Source organism: Mauremys reevesii, linkage group 15, assembly GCF_016161935.1.
Source record: "Mauremys reevesii isolate NIE-2019 linkage group 15, ASM1616193v1, whole genome shotgun sequence".
In the NCBI taxonomy this organism is placed as follows: domain Eukaryota; kingdom Metazoa; phylum Chordata; order Testudines; family Geoemydidae; genus Mauremys; species Mauremys reevesii.
This window is the reverse complement of record NC_052637.1, coordinates 7,186,452-7,207,489: the sequence shown is the minus strand read 5'-3', so window position 1 is coordinate 7,207,489 and position 21,038 is coordinate 7,186,452. Positions and strand designations below refer to the sequence as shown.

The 21,038-nt window shown below is 48.3% G+C and overlaps 1 protein-coding gene across 1 annotated transcript; it reads left to right on the top strand.

The window, feature by feature from the left end:
• Positions 1 to 994: 994 nt before the first annotated feature.
• On the top strand, positions 995 to 15,517 carry LOC120383967 (zinc finger protein RFP-like). Its single transcript, XM_039502292.1, has 7 exons — positions 995 to 1,426; positions 4,011 to 4,106; positions 4,704 to 4,934; positions 5,648 to 5,670; positions 8,595 to 8,710; positions 13,665 to 13,724; positions 14,895 to 15,517. The coding sequence occupies exons 1-7, from the start codon at positions 1,010 to 1,012 to the stop codon at positions 15,404 to 15,406; spliced, it is 1,455 nt and encodes a 484-aa protein (XP_039358226.1). The 5' UTR covers positions 995 to 1,009; the 3' UTR covers positions 15,407 to 15,517.
• Positions 15,518 to 21,038: the final 5,521 nt, after the last annotated feature.

Below are 21,038 nucleotides of genomic sequence, written 5' to 3'. Positions count from 1 at the left end.
CACCCAAGAGAGCTAGAAACTTCCTTTGTTAGGAAAGGAAAGCCAAGAGTCTCACCTCATCCCATGCTTCCAGGAGCTGAGGCTTTAACAAACGCACCATATATCATCAGACTCATTATAAAATCATGACTGTTGGTGATACTGCGGCCCCTTTACACTGAGCCACAGCAGCGTTAGTGTACATGAGAATCAGGCCTTTGAAACATCGATTCCAGCTAAACCAAGTTTTTGGCCATGAATTTAAAATGACTCGATTTGGAAGGATTAGATTATATCAATAGGTGTCTTTAATCATTGATTTCACTTTGTACACACAAACTGATGAAAAAATATTTCCATTGATAACTTAAATTTACAAATAGGCACAGTAAGAAAAATGCGGCATGAGAACTTATTAGAGTTTGATTGAAGGATGTTTACTTGGTACATGTTGAAATGTGGTGCTGACAATTTGTGTTTTAATGGTTACAAAGTTTGAACTTTTTGAATCTCAGTATTGACTGTCATTAAATAATTATTGCACGACCAAAATATTGTCTGACCCCCTCCTATAAATTCCCACAGCTGTGAACATTTAAATTGATCAAAACTGTGCAACTGTGAAAGTTGAAATAGATAAATATAAAAAAATATTTAAAAATAAATTTTATCTGTCAAAATTTTATATTAAATAAAATGAACTCTGCCCAAGCCTAAATATCACTCCTCAGACACACAGTTCTGCAAGCTCGTCAGGACAGGGGGATGGATTCTGACATCCTCCATGGGAAGCCCCAGTGACCCTCCACACCAGCACAGGGGGTTGATTGCAGGACCAGAGCCCTAGTGGCACATTTTTCATGAAAGCCTCCAGGGGGGTAATGTTACCAATTGGAAGTTGGCTCTTTCCAATTCAGCAAACAGAGTGAGTCAGTTCCAGGAAGGGAAACACCCCCTTGTTGCTGGAGGTGAGGCATGGGGTGAACTCAGGACATTGAAACTTACCCTGTTCCACTGCCCAGAGGGAGCCATGGCTGCAGAGAACCCCGTGGAAAGTCTCCAGGAGGAAGCAACATGTCCCATCTGTCTGGAGTATTTCACAGAACCTGTAACTCTGGAGTGTGGGCACAATTTCTGCCGAGCCTGCATCGCCCAGTGCTGGGAGGGATCCGATACAGCCGCCTCCTGCCCTCAGTGCAGAGAAGCTGTGCAACAGAGAAACCTCAGGCCCAACAAGCAGCTGGCAAATGTCCTAGAAATAGCCAAACGGCTGAGTTTACAAGCAGCAAAGGGAACAGGAGGGGATGGGGTGTGTGAGAGACACCAGGAGGATCTGAAACTGTTCTGTGAAGAGGATCAAGCCCCCATCTGTGTGGTCTGCAGAGAGTCCCGGGCTCATCGCGCTCACACGGTGGCTCCCATAGAGGAGGCTGCCCAGGAGTACAAGGTAGGGAATTGCTGTCAAGTTTAAGGGGTGATAGCTTTGGATTTTAATTACAGGCTGATTTCACTGAAAGTTGCCTGGCACAGGTGTGACACATCATTCAGCTTTCATTGTGTGGGTGATGTTATAAAAAATAAATGATCAGCTAGTGTGGCAAGAAAGGCAAAAATTGAAGTCTTTAAAATCTCTGCTGTGGGAAGCTTTTCTTTAAGATTCTCAGTCCTTTTCAGAACTACCTTCCACTGTTAATTGAAGCTGTTAATTGATCAGTGAGGTTTAACTCACAAGAGCTGCAGGTGGGTCTATGTGAGTGTGTTACCTCCTGACTGGAAAAGGGAAGGTACAAGTTGTTGTTACAGATTTAATAGAATTTATTATCTTTATTTGCATCCCAGTAGTCCTAATAGACCACAAATGAGATCTGGGCCCTGCACAAAACACAGTGAGGGACAATCCCTGCTCTGAGCAGTTTATAGTCTAAATAAGCAAGACAAACAAAGGGTGATAAGGGAAACCGAGGCACAAAGAGGGGGAGTGAGTTACCCATGGTCACCCAGCATGTCATTGGCTGAGCTTGGCACAGAACCTAGCTCTCCCCTGTCCCAGTCTAGGGCCCGAACCACTAAGCCATGCTACTACCTCATTATTGCCCCCCCCTCGTGAAGAAGTTAGGGGCAGGGGATCCCAGGAGGGGATGGTCAGGGTGTGACGGAGCTGTTCTGGCGGGACCCAACTGAGAGTGCCAAATCAGGACCAATTGCTCAAACAGGGCAGTCACAGCCCTAGGCTGGGGTTTTTCCACCTCTAAGGCAAACCAAACCAGCCAGACAAAAAGGACTTTGGTCTCACCCCACTGGCTAACCACAAGTCACACAAGCAATTTCCTTAGACACTCCAGTCTCCCAGTGTCACCACCAGTACACTCGTCCTGGGGATGAATGGTTATGAAAACCAACACCCCAATAAAAGAAAAAGGTTCTCTCAATCCCAAAGGACCAAGCCCCAGACCCAGGTCAATATACACATCAGATCTTACCCACAAATCACGCTGTTGCCAATCCTTTAGAATCTAAAATCTAAAGGTTTATTTACAAAGGGAAAAAGGTAGAGAAGAGAGGTAGAATTGGTTAAATGCAATCAATTACATACAGTGATGGCAAAGTTCTTAGTTCAGGCTTGCAGCAGTGATGGAGTAAACTGCAGGTTCAATTTAAGTCTCTGGAATGCATCCCCCACTGGGATGGGTCCTCAGTCCCTGGTGTAGAGCTTCAGTTTGTAGCAAAGTTCCTCCAGAGGTCAGAAGCAGGATTGAAGACCAGATGGAGATGAGGCATTAGCCTTATATAGACTTTTCCAGGTGTAAGAATCCCTTTGTCTTCACTGTGGAAATTTACAGCAAAATGGAGCCTGGAGTCACATGGGCCAGTCCCTGCATACTTTGCTGAGTCACAAGGCGTGTCTGCCTTCTCTCCATGGGTCAATTGTGTAGCTGATGGCCTTTAATGGGCCATCAAGCCAGCTAGGCAGGGCTGACATCAGCTTGTCTGGGACACTTCCCAGAGGCAGAGCATAATACAGAATCTAGACATTACAGAGCCAATACTTATAACTTCAACTACAAAATGATACACAGACATACAGACAGCATAATCATAACCAGCAACCCAGAACCTGGTCTTAGACACCTTATATGACCCCCTTTACTTAGGATTTGGTGCCACTACAGGACCTTGGTTGCAACCCATGTTCTATATGGTCCCCATTTATATCAATAACGTCACACAGGGGACAAGGAGAAGAGGGGGTTGGATGGGTTGGAGGTTCTGAGGGGGGCAGTCAGGGGGTGGGAAGTGGGAGGGGGCAGAGAGGGAGCAGAGGCCAGGCTGTTTGGGGAGGCACAGCCTTCCCTACCCAGCCCTCCATACAGTTTCGCACCCCGATGTGGCCCTTGGGCCAAAAAGTTTGCCCGCCCTTGCTGTAAATCCAGCTCTGTTTCCTCCTCTCTCTCTCATTTTCACCGGACAAAGCCACGTCCAATGCTGAGTCTCTACCAGACAGGGATAGCGCTCCACAAAACTGGGACCGCGTAGCTCCAAACCAGACAAATGGCCTCCCGATATCTCATGGGGTTTGCCCTGGTGGTTAGACCAGCTCTGTCCAACCAGTGCAGTCCCCAGGGCTTCAGGGCTGAACTCCCAGACCATATTTAAACCCTGGTGGCTTCTAGGATTTGTATCACTTTGTTTATTAAACCTTCTCAAACACAGGTTTGTTGATTCACCCCCATGTGACTCCAGTGCCCTGTTATGCGCTGTACCACTAATCAATTCACAAATACCAAAAAAGCTTGGTTACAAATGAGATCTCTCTCTAGTTACAAAAAAAAACCCAAAACCCTGAATTGGTAACAAGTCTGAATATGACATACTCCCAGTCTGCACTGATAAGGTTTCATCTCCTTGGTGGTCCTGATATCACAAAGTGATTAGAACCAACAGTCACCTGTGGTTTTGGTGGAAAAACACCCAGCTCCACACCCCTCTCAACCCTTGAAATAAAACCTCCCAAATCATTTCTGTTTCTTCAGGAAAAAATCCAGGCCCATTTGAAGACTCTGAGGGAAGAGCAAGAAAAGCTGCTGGGATTGAAAGTGACTGGAGAGGGGAAAAGCCAGGAGTATCTGGTAGGTGCCTGTTGTTATTAACCAGCAGGGACTGGCAGTGGGAGGTCTGTTTGGAGGCAGGTATCTGTGTGGCCTTGGTGAACGTGGACCTGTGTGTGTTTCTCCATGATCATGGATTGCTGGGTTAGATTCATGTGTAGACAAGCCCTAAGCTTCCATTTCAGCTGATGAGTTAATGTCTAGCTCTTGTGGCTTGCCCAGAAATCGTCCCCAAGTGAACTGATTGTCACCCGTGAAGTGCTGTCCACTGTGTCTGGTCATTTCGTGCATTAACATGTTTGATTCTTTTTTCTCCCCCATTGTCTCTGTCAGTGTAATGCTGAGTGCTGCCTCCTGCTGCTCTGGGTCTGAATTCCCAGAGACCATGAATAACAGAATATGCTAACATGACAGACATGCAAACCTCCCTTTCAGAGATGCAGAGGCCAATGGGGAAGCTGTGAGAGAATCCTCTCCCTAGTACCCATAGGGTAGAGTCAAATGTCAGAAATCTGAGGATTTTCAACTAAGTTCTCCCTCCTGCACACTCAGCTCTCCATGAAAGGTCCCCAGGCGCCATTCCTGTCCCTGACCAGCCCTTTCCCTATTTTTATACAGAAACAAACACAAACCGAGAGGCAGAACATTGTGTCTGAATTTCAGCAACTGCGGCAGTTCCTGGAGGAACAAGAGCGACTCCTGCTGGCCCAGCTGGAGAAGCTGGACGAGGAGATTGTGAGGATCCAGAATGAAAATGTCAGTAAACTCTCCGAGCAGATTTCCCATCTCAGTGAGCTGATCAGTGAGATGGAGGGGAAGTGTCAGAAGCCAGCGAGTGAATTCCTGCAGGTGAGACTGAGTGAGAAACAGAGATGCTGACTCCCTGGCTCCATGGCTGGAGCACCCATGTAAAAAAATTAGCAGGTGCTTAGCACCCACTGGCAGCCAGCTCCTCCCCCTTCCCCCCCACCTCTTCCCCACTTCGTTCTGCCCTTTCCTGTGAGCACACCCCATTCCCGATCCTCTCCTTCCCTCCCAGCGCCTCCTGTCTGCCACAATCAGCTGTTCCGCCGTGTGCAGGAGAAGCTGGGAGGGATGGGGAGGATTGGGAATGGGGTGTGCTCGGGGGAGGGGGCAGAAAGAGGCGAGGAAGAGGCAGGGTGGGGACAGGAAGAGGAGCGTCAGGGGTGTGGCATTGGGGGAAGGGGTGGAGTGGGGGCAGGGCCTGGGGTTGTGCACCCCCAGGGACAATTGGAAGCCGGCGCCTGTGGTTAGAAACATCCCAGGTGCCCACACAGGGAAGGGAGGGCTCCTGAATCATAAGCAGTAGAGTCCCGCAGTCGGAGATCTCAGTGTAACTCGGCGTGTGCATTCCTGTTCTTTGAAGCATTACAGACACATTGATATTAGAGATGGAAAAGCCCCATTAGCTCAGGGAATCCATGGCCCTGGGGTCAGGGCAGGGTCTCTCCCCCATATTTGCAGAATCCCTTCCCTGGTATCCCCTATGTGTGCGTGTCAGATGGGACTGAAATTCCCCCCCCCCTCTCTCTCCCCTCTAGGACGTCAGAAGCACCTTGAGCAGGTATGTGGCTCTCTCTCACTCCCCATCACATTTCACAACGCTGGGAAAGAGCTTGGTGGTGATGTTAGTGTGACTTTCAATACCTTGGGGGAGCACTCTGCAACCCCAGAGTCCTCATTTACATATAATTGTGATATTGCATATACAGCATGCCAAGTGAAGTATCGTGGGAACGGTTATGATCTGCTGAAATGCAGTGTTCCATCAAAATGTGTATATTATGAATACCTGTGAAGTTATGAGAATGTGTTGTATGCTTGTCACTAAAATATGCTGTGGATTTGGGAGGCGCCCAGATACTAGCTCTCCAGAGAGCACGACAGGGGAGGTAACCAACACTCAGGTGTGTACTGAACAGATAACACCAGCCCTTGTCCAGCAAGGGAGCTACAATGCAGTGACTCACCTGCATAAGGCCACACCAGAGGAATTGCTCAACCTTGCCTGGGGACTCAGCAGTGCCCACCAGAGACACGCCTGGACTTGTGTTCTCCAAGCACATGGGCTAAGGGTATAAAACAGAACACAGGGGGGCCATGCTTGGCCTTTCTCCTGCCCCCACCTATGCTGAAAGCAACCAAGACACTGAGAGTATGGCTACACTTGCAGCTGAACAGCGCTGGGAGTTAAACCTGTCTTTGTACAGCTGAGTAGGGAAAGCGCTGCAGTCTGTCCACACTGACAGCTACCAGCGCACTGTCATGGCCACATTTGCAGCATCTGCAGTAGCATTGGAAGCGGTGCATTATGGGCAGCTATCCCAGCGTTCAAGTGGCTGCAACATGCTTTTCAAAAGGTGGGGGTGGGGTGGAGTGTGACAAGGAGCGTGGGGGAGAGAGAAAGTGGGTTTTTGGAGCCAACACTGTGTCAGCAGCTGCCTTGCAAGTTCCGACCCCCTCCCTCACCCCTCTCTCACTCACTGAAAGCAAACAGCAGGTTTTTTTCCTCACAGACCAGATAAGCAGCCACTCCAAAACGGACCCCCCCCCTCCTGCCCACCCGCCGCGCTGCTTCTCTCCTCGAGCCCCCTCCCTCCCCCTCTCTTCAAGCAAACACTAGCTGTGGGCATTCCACAGGGAGCCTCCCTGCCTCTGCTCATTCACAGCAAACAGGAGCTGTGTTTTGTTTTTTGATAAGCAGCTCCAGGAGCCTGGAGTTCACAACAAAACAAAGGGAGCAATCGTCACTTAAAAGGATTATGGGAAGCTTCCGGAGGTCAGTCACAGCGTACTAAAATTATTCCCTGTTTACACTGGCACCCTAGCGCTGCAGCAGCAGCGCTATACTCTTTAGTCCTCTCGGGGAGGTGGAGTACGAGCAGCGCTGTAGCCATGGAGATACAGCGCTGTATGTGCCTTGCCAGTGTGGATGGGGAGTGGGTTACAGCGCTATAAAGCCATCAACAGCGCTGTAACTCTCAAGTGTAGCCAAGGCCTGAGAAGACTTAAGACTCCAATGAACTGCATTATCCAGTGGGGTGAGAAAAACTGCTTAATCTAGATGTTACCCAGTCTAATAGTGTTGAGAGTTTAGACTCTGTGCTTATATTTTCTTTTCTTTTGGTAACTAACTCTGACTTTTTGTCTATCACTTATAGTCATTTAAAATCTATCTTTTGGAGTCCAGAAACTTCTTTTACTGGTTATCTTTACCAGTGAGTTTGCCTGAAATGTGTGGTAAATCTGCTCAGGTTTTGCAAAGGCTGGTGAATATCCACTTTCCCTTGATGAAGTGGTGAACTAATTAATAAATTAGACGGTATATTCCTGAGGTAAAGTACTGGGAGCTGGGGTGGGGATGTGGGATTTGGCTGGTGCCTTTCTCTGTGTGATTCATGAGTGGCACTGGGATCATTCATGCAATCTAGCTGGGTGTGGAGCTCCGCATGCTGTTGTGCTGAGTGATAACAGTGCCTGGAGGGGTTGGCTGCTTGTCACTAGCAAGGCATTGTGAGAGACAGCCCAGGCTGGAGAGAGTTAAGGGAGTGCAGTGGTCCCATAGTCCCAGGCTGCACCCAGGGCTCTACAGCAAAATGTGTGGGGAAGGTCACATTCTGGATACAAATCTCTCTGGCCAACTTCATCCTGAGGTTCTCACCCTTGTAAAGAAGACTCTGGAATTATCCATTCAGTGGGAAGGACTGACCTCAAGTATTTCCTAGAGATGTCACATCCCTGGGGGACTGGCCTCCTCAGGATAGTGGAGATGGAATACGGGCCTGTCACTGCTGGGGCACTGGTCACCATTCAGCCCAGGACAGCAGTGGTCAAGAGTCTTCCCCACCTGAGGACTGTTTGGAGACCTGTGTGGAATGAGCTGAGGAGGTGGGAGTTGGTGTCTCAGTCTAGTTCCTAGTCAGGGCCGGCTCCAGACCCCAGCGCGCCAAGCGCGTGCTTGGGGCAGCGTGCCGCGGGAGGGCGGCAGGCAGCTCCAGTGGACCTCCCGCAGGCATGCCTGAGGAGGGTCCGCTGGTCCCATGGCTTTGGTGGAGCATCTGTAGGCGTGCCTGCGGGAGGTCCATCGGAGCCGCGGGACGGCGACCGCCAGAGCGCCCCCCACAGCATGCCGCCCTGCTTGGGGCGGCGCAATTCCTAGAGCCGCCCCTGTTCCTAGTGGGCAGATTTCTACAGCACTTCGCTGGGAACCTCCTGTCCCTCAGAGCATGGAGACCATGGAGTGAACTGGCCATGGAGACTCAATTCGCCTTTTATCCCCGGAGCGGGTCTCTCCAAGCCAGAGTTGAAGAAGATTAATGGGTCCTTGAAGGAGAAGGTTGCACGGCCATGGGCTCTGTTGCACCTGCTCTGAGGCTGGGAGAAGTCGAGGAATTCTAACTCCAGGCCCATTAGAGCAGCGACTCACCAGCAAGAACTTATAATGAGTCACACAGTGAAATATAATCACGTGAAATTGTTTCTCTCCAGGTGGGAGAAGGGGAAGTTCCAGCAGGCAGAGGAGATTTCTCCTGAACTGGAAGAGCAAGTCAGTGGTTTTTCACAGAAAACTATTGCGCTACTGGAGGCTCTGAGGAAGTTCAAAGGTACCTAGAAGGGATCTAGGAGATGAAATTGGGATAAGTGTCTGAGACTGTCAGAGACGAATGGTGCTGGTCAATTGGTTCATAATTAGATTATGCTTCTATTTAATTGTTGAGTGAGAATGGCACATACTTGGGATGCAAATCACTCAGGTTGATTAATTCAACCCCTTATTTGTTCCAAAAGCATGGCTTGCCATTACAGTTACTATTAAAGTAAGAAATGACAGACATTCTGAAAGAAGTACTGCCCAGTTACCTTCTCCTGGGGCATAGGCAGGTCATGATACATTTCTTCTATGATGCTCTAACTACCCCTTACAATGTCTGACATATTATACACATCCAGATTATATGTTTATTAGTTCTTTTCAAAAGTCAAGTCAGGCAGTGCAAATGCACAATCTGTTTGTCCAATCTTATGCATAAGAAATGACTGTTGCACCAATTCTCAAAACTTAACCTAATAACTAGTGGAAAGCAGACACTGTGAGCAGATGGAGCAGAGGCCCAGGCATCAGGATGTCTCCCATTAATTCATGACTTATCAAAGGTCACAGCATTAAAGCTCACGAATAGCAAAATAGCCAAATTTGGGGCAGGGCAGGTGCTCCAGAGCTGTGCAGCCTCCACAGCTGCAAGTGGAGTCAGTGGAGCTGCAGGTGCCCAACCCCTCTGAGAACCAGGCCCCAGGTGTCTAAAGCTCAGCTCCCAAAATCTAGACCCTAAATGAAAGGCCACTTGTTAGAGCTGGATCCAGCCCATCACTGGGCTCTGGTCCCATGTGGCAACTAATCTGGGCCAAATGGGCTGCGGGGAAGGAGAAAGCCCCTCCCCCACGGTGAGGGATCCCTCCAGCACAGGGGCCTCTTGTACCTCCTCCCCAGCAGCTGCAGGCACAAGGCGTGTTCCTGAGAGGGCTGGGAATGGGGTGGGGGTGGTGAAGGCAGGAGGAAGAGGGAGGGGAAGGACAAGGGAGGTGGGCAGTGTAAAGCTGGGCCTCTGACACGCTGCACGCTGGGCAAGACACACGGGGGCCATTGTCATAGGGATGTAGCTCTGGCTGGTTCAGAACTTCCTCAGCCTGTGCCAAGGTCTGCACCAGCCCCTGCAGCCACTGAACAGCAGAGTCACTAACTGCCTCCCCTTTCCCTTTTTGCTGGTACCAGGGTGAATCTGGCCCATGGAGCCAACCTTCCCCCTGCCTCAATTTCCACATGGATAAAATAATTTTATTATTATTGCTATTGCTGCCTATTGAGGACGAGGCCCCATCGTGCTGCTCTCTGTGGAGACACAGAGTAAACAGACCCAACAGCTCACAATTAGACACAGGATTTCACACACTCTCAATATCCCGGTTAACTCCACCAGAGAGGTCCTTTGGGGCCATCTGCCTGTCCCAAGTGAGGGTAAAGGAGGAGGGTTGGGCGTGGGGCTAGCAACTCCACCCCGTAAAAAATCAACTTGCTACAGAAACGCCAAAAATAGAGATAACAGAGACTTTTAGCCTGGAAAAAGAAGGTTCTTCAACTTGAAGACGCATGATGCTGGGTGGTGAAAGCCGCGAGGAAGCCACTAAGCCGATCACCCTCCTTGCAACCAGGAGGATTACCATCAGCACATGGAACGTGAGGTCCATGTACGAGTCAGGAAAGATGGCGCAGGTTGCAGCAGAGATGAGGAGCAACAACCTGACCCTACTAGGCATTAGCGAGACAAGATGGACGCAAGCTGGACAGAGACGACTGTTGACAGGAGAGCTGTTGCTGTATTCAGGACATGAAGAGAGCGACGCACCCCACACACAGGGAGTAGGCTTCATGTTGTCCAAGCGGGCACAGAGAGCACTGATTGGTTGGGAGGCACATGGTCCCAGGATCATCACAGCATCCTTCAGAACTAAAATGAAGAGGATTAAGATGAATGTTGTTCAGTGCTACGCCCCAACCAATGACAGTGAAGAGGAGGACAAAGACTACTTTTACAACAGACTCCAGAAAATATTAGAGATTCTCCCAGACAAAGACATCACCATCCTTATGGGAGACTTTAATGCCAAAATTGGACCTGACAACACAGGATACGAACAAGTCATGGGGACCCACGCTCTGGGAGAGATGAGTGAGAATGGAGAGAGATTTGTGGATCTGTGTGCACTTAACAATCTGGTCATAGGAGGTAGCATCTTTCCTCACAAGCGGATCCACAAGAGTACCTGGGTATCGCCAGCAGGCACGACAGAAAACCAGATCGACCATGTCTGCATTAGCAAGAAGTTCAGAAGATCCTTGCAGGACGTGAGAGTTAGAAGAGGAGCAGACGCGGCGTCCGACCATCACTTAGTGGTGGCCAGATTGAAGCTGAAGCTGAAGAAGAACTGGATAGACGCGTCAGACAGAAGAGCGAAGTACAACGTCAGCCTTCTGAAGGTCCATAAGACCAAGGAAGATTTTAGACTGACGCTGAAGAATAAGTTTTCAGTACTACAGGATTGGTCTGAGGAAGAGGAAGACAGTGTACTCAACAGATGGCAGAAGATGAGAGAGACACTTAGGTCAGTATGCCAGGAAGTGCTTGGAATTAAGAAACACCAGCAGAAAGAGTGGATCACAGCAGAGACCTTGACTAAGATAGAAGACAGGAAGAAGAAGAAGGCAGCAGTCAACAACAGCAGGACTAGAGCAGCAAAGGCCAAAGCTCAAAAAAGAGTATGCTGAAGCCCACAGAGCAGTGAAGAGGAATATTAGGAAGGATAAGAGAGATTATGTGGATGGACTGGCAGCAGAAGCGGAGCAGGCAGCATACGGCGGCAACATGAAATAGCTGTATGATACTACCAAGCGACTGTCTGGAAAGTTCAGCAAGCCAGAACGTCCCGTTAAAGACAAGCAGGGAAAGTCTATAACAGGAATAGAACAACAGATGAACAGATGGGCGGAGCACTTTGAGGAACTCCTGAACAGACCAGCACCACCAAATCCACCAGACATCGACCCAGCCAACGAGGACCTCTCAATTGTGATAAACCAACCAGAGACGAGATCAGAAAAGCCATCACCATGATGAAGAACAGGAAGGCGGCTGGACCTGACGACTTCCCAGCAGAGGCCCTGAAAGCAGACCTGGATGCTTCAGTGGAAATGCTGTACTCCCTCTTTGAGAAGATATGGGAAGAAGAAGTGATTCCAGCAGACTGGAAAGAGGGATACCTCATCAAAATCCCCAAGAAAGGAGACCTCAGCAACTGTGCCAACTATAGAGGAATCACACTCCTGTCAGTGCCAGGGAAGGTCTTCAACCGAGTCCTCTTAGAGAGAATGAAGGATGCCATCAATCCACAGCTACGAGATGAACAGGCAGGTTTCCGGCAGAACAGATCATACACGGACCAGATAGCAATGCTCTGCATCATAGTCGAACAGTCTATGGAGTGGAACTCCTCGTTGTACATCAACTTTGTTGACTATGAGAAAGTTTTCGATAGCGTGGATCGAGAGACCCTCTGGAAGCTCCTTCAGCACTATGGCATCCCAGCAAAGGTTGTCAACCTGATCAAGAACTCATACGACAGTATGCACTGTAGAGTGATTCATGGAGGGCAGCTCACAAACAGCTTCCAGGTGCGAACTGGAGTCAGACAAGGATGCTTGTTGTCACCACTTCTCTTTCTCCTCGTCATCGATTGGATTATGAAGACATCCACTTATGAGCGTAGGAAGGGAATCCAGTGGACGTTGTGGACCCAGCTTGATGACCTGGACTTTGCCGACGACCTTGCACTCCTTTCGCACAGTAAACAGCAGATGCAAGAGAAGACCAACATAGTGGCAGCCACGTCATCACAGGTTGGCCTCAACATCCACAAGGACAAGACCAAGATCCTTAGGATTAACTCCATCAGCAACGAACCAGTCACACTGAATGGAAGCCCCCTGGAAGAAGTGCAGTCCTTCACCTACCTAGGTAGCATCATTGACCAGCAGGGTGGCACAGACGCAGACATCAAAGTAAGGATTGGTAAGGCAAGAGCAGCCTTCTTACAGCTTAAGAACATCTGGAGCTCCAGAGAGCTGTCTTTGGAAATAAAGATTCGACTGTTCAACTCCAACGTGAAATCAGTCCTACTCTATGGAGCTGAAACCTGGAGGACAACCAAAACAACCATCAGGAAGATCCAGACCTTCATTAATAGCTGCCTCAGAAGGATTCTCCAGATCCGCTGGCCAGACACCATCAGTAACATCCACGTCTTGGAGAGGACCCGTCAACTCCCAGCAGAGGAAGAAATCAGAAGGAGAAGGTGGGGCTGGATAGGACATACACTACACAAGCAGCCAACTAACATCACCAGACAGGCATTGTGGTGGAACCCCCAAGGCAAGCGAAAAAGAGGCCGTCCAAGAAATACCTGGCGACACAACCTTCAGGCTGATAGCAAAAAAATGGGCTATACCTGGAACCAGCTAGAGCGAATGGCCCAGGATAGAGGACTCTGGAGATCTGTGGTTGGCGGCCCATACCCCAATTGGGGTGACGTACATGAGTCAGTCAATATGACCGGTTAGTGTCAAAAGGACCCAATTGGGTAAAGTTACTTTTATGCCAAAAGTCTTTGCATGATCTGGATCTAGGTTATGACAAAAGGCAGCAAGTGAATGAGAGAAACCAACGGGAATGTGAAGGGTGGGAGGGGATGAGGAGGAAAAGTAAATTGCATTTACAGATTGTTTGTCCTGGGATGGCTGTGAGGCTGCAAGGACGTTGGTTCCAATGCTGAGAGATGCCTGAATGAGGGAGGAAAGAAAAGGTTTCAGACCTTTTTATATTAAAGACCAGAGTGTGTCTCTGTCTGTTTCTCTGTCATGATGAAAACACAGGTCTAGGAGTTGAGAGTGGTGATGCTGTTATAATATGAAAGTCTGAAATCTCACCTCTCTTCTCCTTTCCCCTCCAGCCACTCTGCCATCTGCACTGGAGACAAAAAGAGAGGAATCCCTACGAGCACACAGACAGAGTAAGGTTGCAGGTGGAGATTGTCTTTAAATTATGAGAAAATTCCAGTGCAAACATCTTCCTGAGATTGTAGCTAAAGTTACCAACCAACCAACAGCAGCCATGACACACACAGCCCTACAAATAACCCATTAAACAGTGAGGAGATCCAGGGGCACTGGAACAGGGGGGACCAGAGGGCCAGGCCATACCACTTTTAAAAGTGGGATGACCCGTTCCCCCCTACTTTTTAACATGGGCATAGTTTGGGGGCAGGCAGTGCCCAATTTAGAGTTAGTGGGGCCCTGTGCGCAGATTCATTTTGCCCCCTCCCTCCCTTGGGACCCAGCCAAGAGAAAGAACATTGTCTCTTATTTCTTTCCCCCTCCCCCCCCCTTTTTTCATTCTTTTTTCCTTCATCCTCCTCCTATATTTAAAACACAGGATGTTCCCCTGCTCAAAAACCTTAATACACACAAGAATACCCAATTTGATTATTCCCCTAATTGCACAAAGACAAGTTACAATAGAAAATAAACATAAACCTATTTATTCCTTTCTAAAACTTACTACTCTGATAAGAGGCTGGTTCCTTGATCTGAAACTGCAACTGACTCTAAACAAAGGAAAAAACCCTCCTTCCTTTTGAAACATCTTGTTTCCCCATTGGTTCCTCTGGTCAGGTGTCAGCTAGGCTAGGTGAACTTCTTAACCTTTACAGGTAAAAGAGGCATTAACCCTTAACTAGCTGTTTATGACAGCAGCTCTTCCCCAATACTGCACCTTCCTCTCTGTTCCCTGATCTGGGAGTGGAGGATGCATTAGGGGAGGGAGCTTCCCTCTGGGATTTAAAGCTGGTACCTAATTTTTCTGCTCCCTTCTCATTAAAAGCTTGACACCTTCCTGTCTGTGTCTGTGCTGATGGGAATGGAGCAGCCCCAGAAGGGGGAGCTAGAAGCTGAAGCCTCTGCAATAAATGAGAAAATAACAAAGTGGGTCCCATTACAAAGACAGGAACTGCAGTGACATCCCTGCTCAGTCTCAGGTGCCCAGGACAGAGGCAGCTCCCTGGGATCCAGGCCAGGCCTGTCCCAGCCAGGACGGGGCTGCTGGGGAGTGTGAGAAATGGTCCCAGCCTCCCCCAGGGCCGAGCTCTGCCCCTAACGCTCTGATTCTCTCTCTCTCTCCCCAGCGAATGTGACTCTGGATCCAGACACGGCTCAACCCCAACTCGTCCTGTCTGAGGATCGAAAAAGTGTGAGATGGGGACACACACGGCAGGATCGGCCCAACAACCCTGAGAGATTTGACCCTGAGCCCTGTGTGCTGGGCTGTGAGGGATTCACCTCGGGGAGACATTGCTGGGAGGTGGAGGTGGGGGATGGGCAATGCTGGGCTGTGGGGGTGGCCAGAGAGTCTGTGAGGAGGAAGGGAGGGATCAGCCATAGCCCTGAGGGGGGGATCTGGGCTGTAGAACGGGACTGGAGTCAGTTCCGGGCTCTCACCTCCCCTGTGACCCCCCTGCCCCTGAGCCGGACCCCCAGCAGGATCCGGGTTTGTCTGGACTGTGACCGGGGGCAGGTGACATTTATCGATGCTGATGACGAGGCCCCAATCTTCACTTTCCCGCTGGGCTCTGTCCCTCGGATGAGAATCCAACCCTGGCTCTGGGTGTGGAGATCCCGGCTCAGACTGTGTCCCTGAGACCCGGGGGAGAATATTCCACTGGGGACCCTGAGATCAGCCTCTCTAGCCTCACACACTGAAGGACATAAATCCACACCATGTAGAGGTCAAGCATAGGAGTTTATTACATACAGTGGTGGCGGAGTATCACCTTGCTTATTAGGCTCAGAGACACTGCCAATCAGTTGATTACAATAGAAAGTGATGGGGTAGGCAGTTCCACACCCTGGAATAGGTTTTGCAGCAAGACAAGATAGCACATTAGCCAATGGTTAAAAGGTTACATAATATCTCCGCCCATGGTCTCAAGTTAGCAAGTTAACATTTAATTAATACTTTGATAAAATGTTATTACTATAAAATATATATGTTTAATTCTGATTTGGGGACCATAAGAATGGAGCAACTCCTTTGATTGTCCAACAGGTACATTCCTGGGGGTTAAAACAAAGAAACAGTGAAAGTATATGACAATAGAAATTGTCTCCTTTATGTCTTAAGGCAGGCACTGGTCCCTGGGAAGGGAGGTGGAACGATGCCATATCTTATACCGACGTGCCAATTTTCATAAACTCAAGGTTGGATCTGTGGGAAGAACGTTCCCTACAGAAGAGACTGATACAATAGGAACAGGGATCTTTTGTTCAATCTGAAACACTGGATGAAACATAATTATTCAGTCATTGCTTCAACATCCGGCATTTCTACTGACCAAGCATATCTTAGCAAAGGCAGTTATCTTTTTTACCCCAGCTTTCTCTTAGCTAATCACTATTTGCTAGGCCTCTGGTCTCTTGACCAAACTCTGGACTTTGAGTCTGAGAAAGAGCTGGCACAATCCATATATCAGGTTGTTATATAAAATGCACATGGATTTTAACCCTTCACACACCATAGTCTCTGTGATCATTGCCTGTAGACTTTCTATCATGCCATCTCTATGACCCTGGAGGTTGCTTCCTGTCTCAACTCTGCACCGTCTGGACTGTCAAACCACAGAGAGCATTGAGTGAGGGAGGGAGAGAAGCCAATCTCATCACTGCCCCAGGGACTGTGCAGCCTGTTTGCCACTGTCCTCTATGAGCCAGGAGGACTCTGGGATCCTGGGTCAGACAGTGTCACTGGGATGTGGGGGGAACAGCCCACTGGGAATGGAAAAATGGGCTTCTCTACCCACAGTCATCCCAGCCCCTATGGCCTGGAGGACTCCTGTCTACCCAACCCTCTGGCCTCTTAGCTCTATGACCCCTGGAAGCTCCTCCCTCTCCCTCCCTGCAGCACCAATGATGGGAGGGGGAGGGGGAAGAACCCCTGGAGCTGCAGGAGGGACAGAGGGGCTCTGAGGGGCAGATGTGGGGGCTGCAGTTCAGAACTGAAGGAGGGGCTGGGGGCAGAAGTGAGGTGGAGTAGAATTAACAGCCGAGCTGGGGACAGGCAGATGTGGGGCTGGCAGGGACACAGAATTATTTGAGGGAGAAGCTGGAAACTCTGCACCAGCAGAGATACTAGCAGCTAAACCCTGAGCATGTGGGCAAGACTCACCAGCCAGCCCCCAGGAAAGAATTCTCTGTAGTAACTCAGATCCCAGCCCATCTAACATCCCATCCCAGACCACTGGGCATAGATAGTCTGAGTTTAACATTAACAAGTAAAACCCATGGCTAAAGCATTCTCCCAGGGTCACCAGCCACCGTTGCTGGGATCCCCCTTTTCATGAATGCAAAATGCGCTCTCCTGTTTGCTTCCTGCAGGATTGCAGGGTGCGGTTCTTGTCCCTCAGTTATAGGCCAGTAAACCGCCTACCCCCAAGTTTTACCTCACTTAAAAACTACTTGCTTGCAAAATCAGACATAACAATACAAAAGTGTCACAGCCACACTACTACTGAAAACCTGGTTCCTTTCTCATTTTTAGCATATAATTTTATAAAGTAAATCAATTGGAATATAAATATTGTACTTTCATTTCAGCATATAGTCTATAGAGCAGTATAAGCAAGTAAGTGTCTGTATGACATTTTAGTTTGTCCTGACTTTGCTAGTGCTTTTTGTGTAGCCTGTTTTTAAACTAGGCAAATCTCTTGATGAGTTGATGAACCCCCTGGCAGACCTGGGGAGGGGGGAGGGGGCACGGACCCCTGGCTGAGAACCACTGCTATATGCAAACAGGACTTCAATTGTATTCGCTTACAATGTTTTCATCCACATGTGAACTGTGGGAGAGAGATGACTAGATATCCCTTGGTCTGGCAAAACTGGTTTGTCAACCCTGCCTGGATTCAGACTTCAAAAGTTTCTGGTATACAAACATAGTTCATCCTCTGCCCACATGTCTTGCAATGATCCGGAGGACCAGTGTGACATGACCCTTTATTAGCAACCTCCCATGACCCGTGGTGGATAAATACTATGAAAGCCGTGCATGAGGAGTGGTGAGTTTGTCAGGCCTGATCCACGTTGCCCTCAATAAAACAATGCATCCTTTTCCCTTCAACACTGAAGGGCTCTTAGTGTCATACCCATGGGTGGTGGGTGAAACCCCCCTTCGGGGAGACTAGTCCCTTGACCCCACCCCTTCTGCCTGAGACCCCACTCCTTCTAGCAGGGACTGCAGAAGGGGTATGAACCAGACTTTGCCCCATGTTTACACTTTCATCAGTCATTCACTCAAGCTCTCAGTGTGATGCCTTCCAAAGGGGTCATTTTGCCCTGGGTCAGCTTGTGCCAAGCTCACTGATCTTGTGTTTATACAATTTCTTTACCTGGTGAGCCAGCATATTGACTCACCAAGGAGGGTAATAGAAGAGACTCACAGAATAGAGAATTTCCACATTAACTCTTCTATAGAATCATAGAAGATTAGGGTTGGAAGAGACCTCAGTCCAGTCAATCCCCATGCTCAAAGCAGGACCAACACCAACTAAATCATTCCAGCCAGGACTTTGTCAAGCCAGGCCTTAACAACCTCTAAGGATGGAGATTCCACCACCTCCCTAGGTAACACTCCTAGTGAAACCTAGATCTCCTGCACTGCAACTTGAGACCATTGCTTCTTGTTCTGTTGTCTGCCATCACTGAGAACAGCCGAGCTCCATTCTCTATAGAAACTCTCTTCAGGTAGTTGAAGGCTGCTATCAAATCCCCCCTCACTCTTCTCTTCTGCAGACTAAATAACTCCAGTTTTCCCCCAGCCTCTCCTCGTAAGTCATATGCCTCATCCCCCTATTCATTTTTGTTGCCCTCCACTGGACTCTCTTCAGTTTGTCCACATCCCTTCTGTAGGGGGGGGGGGGGGCAAAACTGGATGCAATACTCCAGATGTGGCCTCACCAGTGCCAAGTAGAGGGAATAATCACTTCCCTCAATCTGCTGGCAATGCTCCTACTAATACAGCCCAATATGCCATTGGCCATCTTGGCAACAAGGGCACACTGCTGACTCGTATCCAGATTCTTGTCCACTGAAATCCCCAGGTCCTTTTCTGCAGAACTGCTGCTTAGCCAGTCAGTCCCCAGCCTGTAACAGTGCATGGGATTCTTCCTTCCTAAGTGCAGGATTCTACACTTGTCCTTGTTGAACCTCATCAGATTTATTTTAGCCCAATCCTCCAATTTGTCTAGGTCACTCTGGACCCTATCCCTACCCTCTAGTGTATCTATCTCTCCCCCCCCCCCCCAGTTTAGTTTGATACTAAGGAGGCCCTGCTCCCTGAATCCTCTAGCAAATTCACACATGTCAAGACATACCACATTCATTCATAACAACGGCAGTAATTCAGAATAATTCAGGACCATCCCAGCAGCCCCCCACTCAATATCCAATTATACCAATATGCCATTAATTAGCTACTGTGTATCCTGCTTTCCTTCTTATTACTTTAAAATTTATTTTAAAGCATCCTTTTACGATCTTCAAAAGCATCTCTCCCCCCCCCCCAGTTTAGTTTGATACTAAGGAGGCCCTGCTCCCAGAATCCTCTAGCAAATTCACACATGTCAAGACATACCACATTCATTCATAACAACGGCAGTAATTCAGAATAATTCAGGACCATCCCAGCAGCCCCCCACTCAATATCCAATTATACCAATATGCCATTAATTAGCTACTGTGTATCCTGCTTTCCTTCTTATTACTTTAAAATTTATTTTAAAGCATCCTTTTACGATCTTCAAAAGCATAATCTGGCAATTTAATCTTAATCTGTACAATTTGTCTTTTTTTATATTGCCTACCCATTTGGTGCCCAAGACAGAAGCATAGCAGAAATGATGCAGTTGTGTCACAAATTCACAATAACATTGCCCATCCAATGCCATTCCATTCTGTCACTTGACATACAATATCATACCAGAGATCTTATTTTTCTACAACTTTTTCAACAATTTTATATTTTACAGTTATTGCAACTCTGGGCGATGATTTGATTTAATGTTCCTTAATTTGTCTATTTCCATATCCATATCCATATCCATATCCATATCCATATCCCAGTCTGTATCATTCAATTCTCTTTCCTCCAAATATGGCGATAGGTATCGATCTAGGGCGAGTTATAAAGGTTTCAGTCATGTGGGGGTGCCAGTGGTATTGCTTATACTCCATTCATTGGTCCTTAGGTCAGGTTACATTACCCTTTTTCTTTTGATGCTGTTAGCGGGCTGTCCCTCCACCCTCCCACTTCCCTCATTCTTGTCACGCAGACAGAAGCAGCCAAAGACCAGAAGTCCGAAATGTAGACAATGCAATGTTTATTGGAATTAATTTCCTGCAAGCATGATTCCAATTTCCCTATCCACTTCCTGTTTGACACCAGTTTATATAGCAATTTTCTCAGCTATATCTTAACCAATCACTTTACTGAAATCTAACCAATCCTAACATACTGTAACATAATTATCTAACCAATTATATCCCACTACCCCAATTAACTTACACCTAGCAAAATTAATTATACAGCAGACAGAAGCAATTAGAGAAGCAGACAGATTAACCATAGAAAAGTGGGGGCCATAAAGATTAAAACGGTACAGAAATGAAGGTTCCACAACCATTGAGAAGTGATTTCTTGCCCAACAGAATGCTGTCAAACTAAGTTTTCTATGACCATCTTTATCTGGTGGTGATGGGCCCTCTCAGGACAGGTTGTATTCCTAACAGCCCACTAGCACCTTATTTCAATGTGGCTGGTTTGGGATGTGACCATTCACTTCCCAGGTTATGGCTGCTTAGCCTCAGACAGGGCCGGCTCCAGGGTTTTTGCCATCCCAAGCAGCCAACAGAGGAGGGGGGAGAAAGCTGCAATCAGCTCTACTGACGTCACTTCAGTTTTCAGCGGCAATTCAGCAGCTGGTCCTTCACACAGAGAGGGAATGAGGGACCCGCCGCTGAAGACCTGGACATGCTACCCCTTCACTTTGGCCACCCCAAGCACCTGCTTGCTGGGCTGGTGCCCGGAGCCAGCCCTGGCCTCGGACTATCCTAGTGAGAGGACACAGGCAGACTGTGATTTTGATTCTTTGTTTTATGCCTCTGTAACTAGCTAAGTGATAAAAATACACCTAAGTTCTTCAAGTATAGGCCTTTACAGGCAGGCCTGAATATCTATATTCTAACAGATGCTGACATATGTTTTGATTGATTTTGTACAG

Excerpts from the sequence above, each read along its gene's own strand:
- LOC120383967 (XM_039502292.1), top strand. The coding sequence starts at position 1,010 with ATGGCTGCAGAGAACCCCGTGGAAAGTCTCCAGGAGGAAGCAACATGT. Across the intron at positions 1,427-4,010 it reads AGGCTGCCCAGGAGTACAAG|GAAAAAATCCAGGCCCATTT; the intron begins GTAGGGAATTGC and ends CTGTTTCTTCAG. Across the intron at positions 4,107-4,703 it reads GGAAAAGCCAGGAGTATCTG|AAACAAACACAAACCGAGAG; the intron begins GTAGGTGCCTGT and ends ATTTTTATACAG.